The following is a 12,578-nucleotide window of genomic DNA, read 5'->3' as shown; positions in this document are numbered from 1 at the left end:
TGGAACATTTTGACAATCTTATAACCAATTGCTTCTTACAAGCATAGTAAGTAATTCTAAGTCTACAAAGGCCTCTGTTCCGTTTTCTTCCACCATAAATGATTATTTTGTCTGTTATTCTTATAAGCAGAAACCACTGTATTTGTGGGAGGATAATGCTATAGTGCTATCTCTGTTGCAAAATGTTACTATTACTAAGACTGTTATGTCTCTCTTGAATAATGCCCATTATTGGGAGGGATGTAACCTTCTTTTTGGATAGAGTGGAAGTGACAAAATCAACGCCAATGCAGCGCCATGGGGTGCAGCCTCTAAATGTATTCATTTAGCTTTTACAATCTTATCCGAGGGCACCCTGCATTGCCAGGACTGTTACTGGGGAAGACCATGCCCCTTTAATAACCACAGCACCACCACTGCCTCTTCATATTGTGCCCAACCATTCCCAATTTGACCAGTAAATAGCGCATTCGCTGGTCCTGGTAACACTTCACATGAACTTGCTCTTCTACCTGTAACTGAACCATGTTGTTGCACTAGTACCAGCATTTAAGTTGTTGCAATCTGATTTTTGATTGTTGCAATCCGTTCCTTATTTCACCCCCCAAAAATTTCTCAACTCCATAACAACGCCATTGTAAAGTGATGACTAAAATCACCACGTAACAGCATGTTAATAGAATGTTGTTACTATAGTAATTACAACATTGCACAGGTATAGAGCGACTGTTACTGATGTACTGTTTTACCATCTTGTTTGATGTATACAAAGCTTTCAAGTGAGCTCATAATTAAAAATGAGAAACACAACTAATACATTGTGATAAGAACAATGGAATAAAATCAAACTAGCTGCGAAGCTTGTGAAAAGACATGCAGAAGCTAAGTGTCAAAAAGAGAATAGAGCATTTCATTTCTCAACAAAGCACACCCATCGATTTTTTTAATACTCAACCTTTTGAATGTACATACTATTTTCCTGCCTATTACATGGATTTTGAATTTTCACATTATATTCACACTAATTTACAGTGTATTTGCAATTTTGCTGTAGAACTAGCAATTGGGGACTGGATATTTCAAGATGAGCCATTGTTGGAACCCGAGAGGCCACAGGGCTGCGTGTACAAGCTGTTTCCCAGGCTGAAGCTCAGCAACACAGCTTGAGAAGCAGAATTCCCCTTCAGTCGCTCCCTTTTATGCCCCCTTTTACATTTCTTGAACAATCGCTCCTTCTCCACTTCAACCAGTCGTCCCCAAACACTCAGTGAATAAAGTTAGTGCAACATGCGGCCCTTAAACCCACCCCAAGACTGCTGCCTGGCAGCCACACTCACAGAATTGTTTGTTAATAGTCCAATTAGATAATTGCCATCTTTCACTGCTTTTCCTCTCTGTTTCCCATAAAGGAATTATTGGTGTTCAGGGAGGGGGACAGCTTGAAGAGGGCTTCTGGCCCCGCAAGGTGACGAGAAGGGCCGGAGAATGTTCCTTGCACAAGGCCATTGGTTTGAATTGAATCATTGTAGCCTAATCAATGGTCTTATTGGATTACTCCCTGAGATATTGTTGCTCTGACAATGGAAATAGCTAAGAGTTGGTGGGTGGGTGGGTGGATAGTGGGATTGAAGGAAGTGCTGGAGAGGGGGGCTGTTCCACTGGTGTGAGTGCAGGGGCACTAATGACAAGTTTTGTCCCCTTTTTGTGTTTTTCAGATTAAGATTAGAAATGCAGCAGACTGCTTCTTATATGAATGGTGGGGACACTACATTAATGACTAGGACCTGTGGGCAGCTCTTCCTGCAGTTGTTCGTCGTGCTGAGTGACGTGGGACGACACAGGAAACTTTAACACAGTTCCTGTTAAGCAGAGCCAGGTGGTTTTTGTGAATCAGCTTTCGTGGAGAGTACAAATTCCTATCGGGGTGGATTCACTTTATTCTGTATCCTCTGTCTCTCCGCCTCTGCTTTATTCTCTCTATCTCGGTCTCCCTCCCTCGCTCTCTCTCTCTCTCTCTCTATCCTTCTCTTACTCCCACTCGCCTGTGAAAGTACTATATCGGCAAGAGCTCTATGTTGCAGAGGGACGATCATTGGCAAAATACACAATAAATGCGATTAAAGTTAGCCATCGTGGCCAGACAACCAACTCCGGAGAAACGGTGAAAATGGCGGGCCATGTTCCGGGGATCAAAGAATGAAGTGCCTGGGAACTTTTCTGGAAGTGTTGTACCCCTGTGATTGTGTCTGTGTGCTCAGGGAGGCTATTTTGAAAAGCGAGACCAATCATTTCTCTTGATTCCCTGACTGAGAGCTGGCTGACAGATGAGGACAGAGTGAGTGAACCCCTCTATTAGGACCTGATATATTTCCCAAACAATTTAGTGTATTCATGAGGCAATGCAAATGTGGAAGCAGCAAAATGACCGTAATCAATTGAAACAGCGAACGTGTGTCGATCCATCGCTCTGATTATTTGGAGATCATCTATCAGCCTGATGTGTATGTAACAAGGCGAGGTGGCATTACATCGCTTTTAAGTTTCAGTGATAAGTCCATGATCATTGGGCAAGTGAGTTGGACAATGAAAATCGGGCACCTTGGCAGGTGAGGCAAGCGCTCCCCGAACATTAGGTAGGTGACTCTCTGGTCTAAAAGGTGCTGTTTTAAAACAAAGCCACACTGTTGAGACAACACAACGCGTAATACTCTCTGCAATCCCTTTTTTCATCTGACAAAGGAAAGAAAGTGGGGGAGGAAAGAAATATCGGAGAGGATAAGTGATTATGGAGGTCAGATACAACCAGGAGACAGAACCGGGGATGGGGCTGAAGAACGGACTAAAGGATGGGAAAGACAGCAAGGATTCCCAGGGAAACCTTTCCAAAACCTTCCTAAAGAATCAGCAGGAGTCCTTCTCACCATCTGGGATGGTGGAAAACTGTGAGAAGAACCGAGCGAGCACGGGGGACCCAGACTACTGCCGGAGAATACTCGTCAGAGGTGAGAGGATTTCTACTCATATGTTCTAATGCTGAAGCGTATGGGGTCTATTGCTTTACTTTATATGTACCCACAGGAAGAAATAAGATCATTTGCTATGTGAGATATGCTGAATTTTTCCCCCAAAAAAACATTCTGAATTAGGAGTAAATACAAATATAAAAGTGTAAATAAAAACATACAAAAATGCTCAAAATGTCCATATTTTCATGACTTATGTAACACTTGTGACATACTCCTTGTGACATGCTCCTTGTGACATACTCCTTGTGTCAAAAATGATTCACAACAATTGTGTTTCTTCTGAAATTGAATTGTAGGGCACACTTAAAGAATCATAGCAAACCTTTATTTAAGGTTTCTAAATACATTTGGTTTCTAAATTAAGAACGCATTTTCCCGCTGCTATATACTATACCATTTCTCCTTTTGAAAAACACTTTGTATTTGAAAACAATATTCAGAGAAGCTTAAAAGAATATGATACATAGGTGTTCGCTGTCTTATTCAGATACAGATGTTGAATGATGTACTAATGGACGTAAAATGTATTTGCTTATATCATCTTTGATTCAAGCTATTTCATATGTAGTTAATACAAATAAATGTGCTAATTGTTATGAGCGTCGTCTGGCCTCAGGGGTAAATTGCCACAGAATAAGCACACATAATTTATCTACTCTGTTTAACACAGTTGGTTAAACAGAGACTGTTTAAAAAATAGGAATAATCCTTGCTAATTGGTATAGAAATCATTTAACAACTAAATGAAAACTACATTCAAAGATAACCTAAAAGTATGAACATTTATCTTTTGCTGCTTTTAGATGATGAGAAATAATAATACTATATAAAAACTATAAAAAGTAATAATACATTTAAGTTCATTGAGAAATAACCTTTCCCTACTATATTTTCTCTCTTTTATATTAAGTCAATAAAAGCTAATACAGCTATGGAATTAATATCAAATCAAATGATTTAAATGTATATCCTTGAATTAATTTTCCATTCACATGACAAAAAGTACAACTTTTTAACTACTGTACACATTCGATTTGGATTGTAGAAACCTAGAGGAAAAAACACGTTTGAGGTTAGTTGACTCATTTTAGGAGAGAGTTCTGATTGACATGATAAAATATGATCATTTAAAGTATTACTGCAATAAATTAGTTGGTAAAAGCAAATTATCACAATGAAATAAATGGATAATATCGCTGTATTTTGTAGATGTTTTATTCTTTTTTTTCAATCAACTTTCTTCTGTAAACGGCACTTTTCAAATGAATTAAAGACGGTTATTTTTTTAAACTGGTTTTAGTGCACTTGAGGTTACCCGTAGTGAGTCTGCAAAGTACAGTAGTTGGTTGGGAAAATGTCAGTGTATCAACTGAAGTAATGCGTAGAACTGTGATTGATATTGTGCATTGTATGCATTCATATAAATATTGCACCATATTCATGTGCGTACCTGGATGGTTAATTTTTCCATTTTGCAGACATTCTTAGTTATCAAAACATATTGGATTGTGTAATGTAATTCAATGGAGATGTACAGAGATCCTCAAGACCTAAGTCTTTCATTGAAGACAATCATCAATTTCATGGACAACAGTAGGCATACAGATATTACAAAAAGGATGAATGGTCATTCTGATGTGATTAAATTCAGACTAAGAGATCACTTTATTGGTCAAAAATCTGACTTCCACTTTTAACCCAACCCCTCCAAAAGACACACATACACAGGTATTTGGAGAGGTGCAGGGGGGCTGTTAAGTGCTTTGCTCAAAGGCAGGTAATGGCTTCATGGATTTCATATCTGGTTGCCAGCTCACTTCCCGACAGACCGAGGATTCGAACTCTCTAACCACTAGGCTACCCGATGACCCACAAGTGTTTCTAAAATTGAAAATAGCTATCATTGATAAAGCTTCAATGGTCACTTGTTCCTTGTTGTAGATGCCAAAGGGTCTATACGAGAAATCATTCTGCCAAAGGGACTGGATTTGGACCGTCCCAAACGAACCCGGACCTCTTTCACCGCAGAGCAACTCTATCGTCTGGAGATGGAGTTCCAGAGGTGCCAGTATGTGGTTGGGAGGGAACGAACAGAGCTGGCCCGCCAGCTAAATCTATCTGAAACTCAGGTAATTCAAGCAATACACAATACATGTGCCTTTTTAAATAAATAAAAATGGCAAGTGCAATACTACATCTATGTTCTGTGCTATCACAGATAGTATGTTATCGGATTGTTCAATGAAGGGCCTTTTTGGTAGTGTAATTTTGTCAATAATAATGATTTATTTCACCTAATTTGAACATTCTGTCATAAAAAACACATGCTCAACTTCATGTAACACACGGTTTCCCATCTCAAGATGTTAAATTAAGAAAAATGAAAGTAAAAGTGTTGACCATAACAGGGTTAACAGTTTAATCTTAAATCAGCCGTAACTCCCATTGTGACAGGGAGCATGGAAGCTTGTTGTTTGCAACAGGGAGGGGCAATTTAATGCATGTGTAACAAAAAAATTTAACTTAAAAAAAAAACTTCTAGCCTATCTATCTATGGGTAGCATAGTTGACGTGTCATGCTTGACAGGCTCAGTTTTCCGCAACAAAACACCAGAATATTGCCTAAAAGAGTAGAACCAGCTCACCTGCTTTAACACTATGATTTGACAATTAGATGTTCAATGTTTTTTTTTAAATAAAATCACTATTATTGGAATATGGTTACATTTAGTTAGAGTGTAGATGTACTCTCCGTGACCAAAAGTATGTGGACACCTGCTTGTCGAACATCTCATTCCAAAATCATGGGCATTAATAATATGGAGTTCCCCCCTTTACTGCTATAACAGCCTCCACTCTTCTGAGAAGGCTATCCACTAGATGTTGGAACATCAGAATTCTGCGGGGACTTGCTTACATTCAGCCATAACAACATTAGTGAGGTTGGGCGCTGATGTTGGGCGATTAGGCTTGGCTCGCAGTCAGTGTTCCAATTCAATCCAAAATTCAACCCAAAATGTATTCGATGGGTTTGAGGTCAAGTCTCTGTGCAGGCCAGTCAAGTTCTTCCACAACGATCTCGACAAACCATTTCTGTATGGACCTCGCTTTAGGCACAGGGGCATTGTCATGCTGAAACAGGAAAGGGCCTTCCCCAAACTATTGCCACAAAGTTGGAAGCACGGAATCGTTTAGAAAGTCATTGTATGTTGCAGCATTATAATTTACATTCAGTGGAACTAAGGGGCTTAGCCCAAACCATGAAAAACAGCCCCAGACTAGTATTCCTCCTCCACCAAACTTTACTGTTGGCACTATGTATTCGGGTAGGTAGCATCTCCTGGCATCAGCCAAACCCAGATTAGTTTGTCGGACTGGTGAAGCGTGATTCATCACTCCAGAGAATGCATTGGCTTTACAGCACTCCTACCGATGCTTGGCATTGTGCACTGTGAACTTAGGTTTCCATGACTGAGCAGCCGAACACAAGCCTATTTCATGAAGCTCCCGACGAACAGTTCTTGTGCTGATGTTGCTTCCAGAGGCAGTTTGGAACTCGGTAGTGAGTGTTGAAACCGAGGACAGATGATTTTTATGTGCTACACGCTTTAGCACTCGGAGGTCCCGTTCTGTGACTTGTGTGACCTACCACTACGCGACTGAACCGTTGTTGCTCCTAGACGTTTCCACTTCACATTAACAGTACTTACAGTTGACGAGTGAAGCTCTAGCAGGGCAGAAATGTGATGATCTGACTTGTTGGAAATGTGGCATACAATGATAGTTCCACGTTGAAAGTCACTGAGCTCTTCAGTAAGGCCAGTCTACTGCCAATGTTTGTCTATGGAGACAAATGGCTGTATGCTTGATTTTATACACCTGTCAGCGACGGGTGTGGCTGAAATAGCCGAATCCTCTAGTTTGTAGGGGTGTCCACATACTTTTGTATATATAGTGTATGTGATACAACTGTTAAACGTTGTGTTTTATCAAAATCTACACACAATGACCCAAGGACATAAAAGGGACTCATGGAACGACCCTTAGGTATTTTCAAATCTTATCTCAAATGTGAAAAATGTTGCTTTCCATATTGTCATCATACTTGTTGTCATATCCCATCCCATTCCAATACAATCTATTTAATTGTTACTATAACCCAGCTGACATTTTATTTAGCATACTGGTTAGCTAATTGTTTCTAACTAAAATCATTTAGAAGATAATAAAAAAATGTGGAAAACTGTTTCACTGATCACATAGCTCCAGCAATACTATTGTCAGGTAATGATCATATACAAAACGCAAATAAAATATATGTTGTTGTATTTCGCTTAATGAACTATGCAATCTCAGTCAATTCTATTGCCATGTTAGCCATATTTTCAGTTTTCTAGTCCAAAAACCTTGGCTGTGAGGTCAGAGAAAGGTCACGCTGCATATACTGTCGTGAACTGTATTTGCGCTTCTCTGCTCGCTCTCGACAAGAGATACCAAACCTAGTTACCCTTCAATGTATAATTTTCACTTCTGCTGCAGAGCTCAGGCCGACATATTTGCAGCACAATTCTATTTATTTATTTATCTTGCAAGCTGGCTAATGGCATGGTCAGCCACATTTGCATATGTTTATTACGTATGTCATGAATGCTGAAAATCGGGCCTAAACTAGCTTGACTTTGGACAGATGTTGGACTGGAGCATTATGCTCAGGTATTTTCTGTGAGTCACAACATAGTCACATGTTTCTCTCACACATTTCTGATCATCACAATAAATATTCATAATGATCTAGCATATACATACATTAAAAAAAGGTAAATACATTTTTTATGACCCATACATTTGATGCTTTTATTTTGTATGTAGCTACAGTATACAGTACATGTGGTTAACCATGTCAGCACACATTGAATTCAGATTTTTTTGGTGGTTTTCAATAGAGAATAATGGTACTTTAGACTTCACGCAGCTGTTAGGTCCCCATTCATGGGGAGGACAATAGGCTTGAATTTCTTAACGTCTTTTCACATGCAACAGTAAATGTTCCACGCAGCCATGCTACTTGATTACTTTAAATCTTCAAATGTCTCGTTCATGCATTGATGAAGTGGGCTCTAATGACGGCATCATGAAATACAATTTTTGTTCCGAGGCACTCTTGGGGTGTTACATTAAGAAAGGGCAGCCATTTGCTGAAGTGTGCACACCTAATCACCTTTGTTTGGGTTGTTGGCTTTAGAGCCCCTCGTTGGACGTTGTTGAAAATGTATCCTCTCAGATAAAAGATGTTCACCAATTGTTATGGTTATCATAATGTAATTCCTTACTTACAGTGTGTAAAATAGATTTGCGATTAACCCGCTAACCTTGTGAATTTACTGAGTTGTTTATCTACAACAACAACAACAACATGAGGGAAAACATACCATTCAGATGTGATTGAAGTAGCTGCCGTTTGAGGTACTGTAGCTGGAGGCTCATTGATTGAGACACATTCCCTCTAATTATGGGACATATGAAAGCAATCAGATTTGATTGCCACGGACTTGACAGAGGTGGGGAAAAACATGAAGAAATGCAAAAAAATACTAACTCCTGTTATCATTTTTTTAAAGGAATTTATTATATAAAATGTATATTTATAAAACCCAAATGGGAAAAGATAGGTCTATTTTTATTGTTGAATGACTATCAAACGTGGAATATAAACGCGTTTACTTTACTTTGTATTTACTTGACTAATTTATCTACTTGATCAGGAATACAATATCCATGTTAATCTGTCATACACACTTTACTTTGTAATACCTCAGTCCTTGTTATACTTCAGACACATACATACATATAAACTCATCAGGGCCAGCCCCGGGCATAAGCGGCATAGGCGTTCAGGGTCTCAACTCAATCCGTTTCTCAATATACTGTTGAGAGTTAGAATAGTGGAATACACAAGGTGGAATTTTGAAATTTGGTTGTGCAGTTTTCAATTGTTATGTCAGTCACTGCCAGTCACTCAATTAGCCAACTTATAATTTTTAAAATCTAAACTTGAAGTAATTATGGTAAAAATACCGACCAGGCATGCAGGCCATGCAAGGCATGTGCTCCGGGGCCCTGACCTCCAAGGGGCCCCCATTGATTTTGTAAGTCTTCCTCACTCAGATATCATTAACATGGCATAAATCATTGCAAAATGTGTAGAATTGCAGGAAAGTAGCTTTAAAATAGGAAACATGTATCTCCACTCCATGGCAAAATTAGTAAAATTGCATGAAATTTGTTATAAAATTGCTAAATGTTTTCGCCACTCCATGGCAACTGCAACACTTTCTCTACGCCCCATGGCAAAATATGTAGAATTGCAGGAAATTAACAAAAATATATTAATACGTTTTTCTTTCACCGACGTATTATTACTATTATTATTATTATAGCGGGTCCACTAACAAGTTTTTCCAGCAAGGGCCCCCAAACCAAATCTTGCCTAGGGCCCCCAAAAGGCTAGGGCCGGCGCTTATACTCATTACTATCTGACCCTGCTTTTGTTGCTTTCATGTCCTTTAGTTCATGAATTATTTAATATACTAAAGATTTTAAAGGTCATGGAAATACATTTGATTAATTTCTTACTACTTTATCTTACATTCTGCATTTTACCAGGAGAAAAATATGTTATTGAGTTATTCATGCCTCCTGTGACATATTTTTATTTACGGAAAGTTTAGTTCAAGTTTAGACCCCAAACAAAGTACTGTATAGTGTATGCTCATACCTACTATGAAAAAATACAAATTATGTGTGACTCTGATAACATCCCTTAATGTGACATTGATACATACATATTTATATGGCATTAGGTTGTGATTTAATCCATATTTCTGTAAATTAGCTACTAAATCTGTCAAGGGGTGGTAGCTGGGCCCCCTGGTCTCATTCCCTGATCATGCTACCAATTGTATTACTATCACAATTCAAATCATGTGGCCATCAAAGTGTGACCTATACTGAGACCACAGGGGAATTCGGAATTATTCACAACAATCCAAATCATTGTCATTTTCTGAAAACATTGGTGTTGCAATAAATGCCTACAGAGATGATAAAATATACATATTATCCAAAGTATGTTCATTTGGAAAATAAGCCCTATTTTGCTTAAGGTCTCTAATGCTTATTTTCTGTCTGAATTTGGTTTTGTGTCCTCCCTCAAGGTTAAAGTTTGGTTCCAGAACCGACGCACAAAGCAGAAGAAGGACCAGGGCAAAGATTCAGAGCTGCGCTCGGTGGTGTCGGAGACGGCAGCCACCTGCAGTGTATTAAGACTCCTAGAGCAGGGCCGGCTCCTCACGCCGCCAGGTCTGCCGGGGCTCCTGCAGCACTGTGGCAACGGCACCTTGAGTGTCGCCCTGCGAGGGCCCTCCATGGGCATGGCCAGCAATGGAAGCAGCAGCAGCAGCGGTGCCAGCTCAGGGACGGCTGGGGGCAGTCCCCCTCTGCCCATAGTGACCAGTTCAGGGACGGTAGCGGGCCTCCAGAGCTCCCCGTCAGCTCATGGCCTGTTCAGCTTCCCCATGCCCTCTCTGCTGGGAAGCGTGGCCACCCGCATGTCCTCCAACCCGCTTTCTATGGCCGGGAACCTACAGGAACTGTCTGCCCGCTACCTGAGCTCTTCTGCTTTTGAACCTTACTCACGGACCAATGGCAAGGAGAGTATGGACAAAAACGTTTTCGAATGATGTTTTTGATTCGTTTCATTGCTCTCCTTGCTTTTTATTACCTTGGTTTTGTTTGTTTCGCCCTCTTCTGTCCTGTTTGTGTTGTGGTTGTCGTTCATGTGAATCCAATTGAGCATCTGATGCCTCTCGGAGGGAGGAAAACAAAGACATACATTTCATTCTTATAAGAACAGGGTGATTGTTTTTAAGCTTTTGCACTAAATTAAAGTTTCATCTCCATGTTGTGAATTTCAATACAAGTACTCAGAGAAACAAATATCCATGAGATTGCATAGGGGCAGCATTGCATTTTTTTTGCAACATTTTCTCACATTTATTTTGCCGCAATAGCAATCACAAAAAGAGCCACAAAAATGAGTCTGTTTATGTTTTGGTAACACATCACACATGTTTAGCTGCTGGAGGTAATTGGCACATTACACACAAAGCTTTTCAGTTATTGGCCATGGGTGTAACATGATGGCACCTTTTTGATTGTGTGTTTTATTATTTGATTGTTTTGGTTAGACAGTGTTTCGAAGTAGAGAGTTATCAAGCATTACAGCTTGCGGAGTTCAGGTGACAGACTGAGTTTCAGAGTTCAGTTTACGGAAATATCACAGGTCTCTTTTTCCATTTGCAGATACTCATGAGGAACACAGGCATTTAACATACAAATGCATTTACATATGCAGATGTTTTGCAATATGAAACTACAATAACAGTATTTTATACCAGTTTGTATTTGTTTTTATGTTTGGGCCAAAACAAACTAAAGAAAAATGTTGTCATACAGTATGATAGTTCAATTGTTCTGTGTTAGTTGTTTTATAAATGGGTTTGTGAGGGTTTTCCCAATATGATTTTAAACACAGTCTACATTTGTGACTTTTATGTCTTAAAGCTGCAGTATTCCACTTTTTCGTCTGTGATTTTAAGAATACTGGAGTGGTAGTCCAGATTTCCATATAAGAGTTGGAGAAAAGCTTGGAAGTGTGGGATTGGGCAAAGGGAGGACGGAGGAAAGGGTTCTGGAAAAGCTTTTGAACTACAGTAAGCAGCTTGCATAGTTGGATATAGAGAATTGAACTTGATGCTACATGATTGAAAACAGTGCAGAAGGTTTTGCAATCTTTTAAGACCTTTTCCCGTGTGAAATGTTTTAAGATCAGTCACCATGGCGGGAGGTTTAGTAGGAAAGGAGCATGAGGTGAGTGAAATTACTGTAGTACAAAAGAAAGACAAATGAGAATTGTACCTAAAATTGTTATTTTATTGTAAATTATTAATGTCCGTAATTAATAGATGATTAGTATGTATATCTGAAAAATAATGACTGAATGAATGAATGAATGAATGTAAGGGAGGAGGTGATAAATCAATCAAAGCTCTTTGGTGCTGTTGTTGTGAAATAACTTGAACTTTGTGACATGTGTGGTAAGAGTGTGGATACATATTATATACAGTATATATGCCTACCAAAAAAGCCACGTGTGTTTTTTTGTTTGTTCATACATTCATCATGATGATAATCCAGTTATGATTAAAAAAAAAGGCCATGTTGTACCTTCATTGACAATGGGTTCGAATAGCAGTTTACTTTAAAAAAAAATGTATTCAAATGAAGTGTTATGCCCTATGGAGAGGACCTTTGCCTGTATTATTCTAGGTAGCAACTGAAAGGTTGCAAGATCGAATCCCCGAGCTGACAAGGTCAAAAATCTGTCGTTCTGCCCCTGAACAAGGCAGTTAACCCACTGTTCCTAGGCCGTCATTGAAAATAAGAATTTGTTCTTAACTGACTTGCCTAGTTAAATAAAAGTAAAAAAAATAC

General features: G+C 39.2%; 1 protein-coding gene across 1 annotated transcript; it reads left to right on the top strand.

Annotated features, from left to right (window-relative positions):
* The first annotated feature begins 2,746 nt into the window (after window positions 1-2,746).
* LOC139381798 (ventral anterior homeobox 1-like) lies at window positions 2,747-10,902 on the top strand. The gene is made up of 3 exons (XM_071125567.1): window positions 2,747-3,002; window positions 4,968-5,155; window positions 10,241-10,902. Exons 1-3 carry the CDS (start codon window positions 2,786-2,788, stop codon window positions 10,763-10,765), a joined length of 930 nt encoding a protein of 309 aa, XP_070981668.1. The 5' UTR covers window positions 2,747-2,785; the 3' UTR covers window positions 10,766-10,902.
* The last annotated feature ends 1,676 nt before the right edge of the window (window positions 10,903-12,578 follow it).

Source organism: Oncorhynchus clarkii, chromosome 23 (assembly GCF_045791955.1).
Source record: "Oncorhynchus clarkii lewisi isolate Uvic-CL-2024 chromosome 23, UVic_Ocla_1.0, whole genome shotgun sequence".
NCBI lineage: Eukaryota > Metazoa > Chordata > Actinopteri > Salmoniformes > Salmonidae > Oncorhynchus > Oncorhynchus clarkii.
The sequence above is the reverse complement of the archived record's forward strand: the minus strand, read 5'-3'. Positions and strand labels throughout refer to the sequence as shown.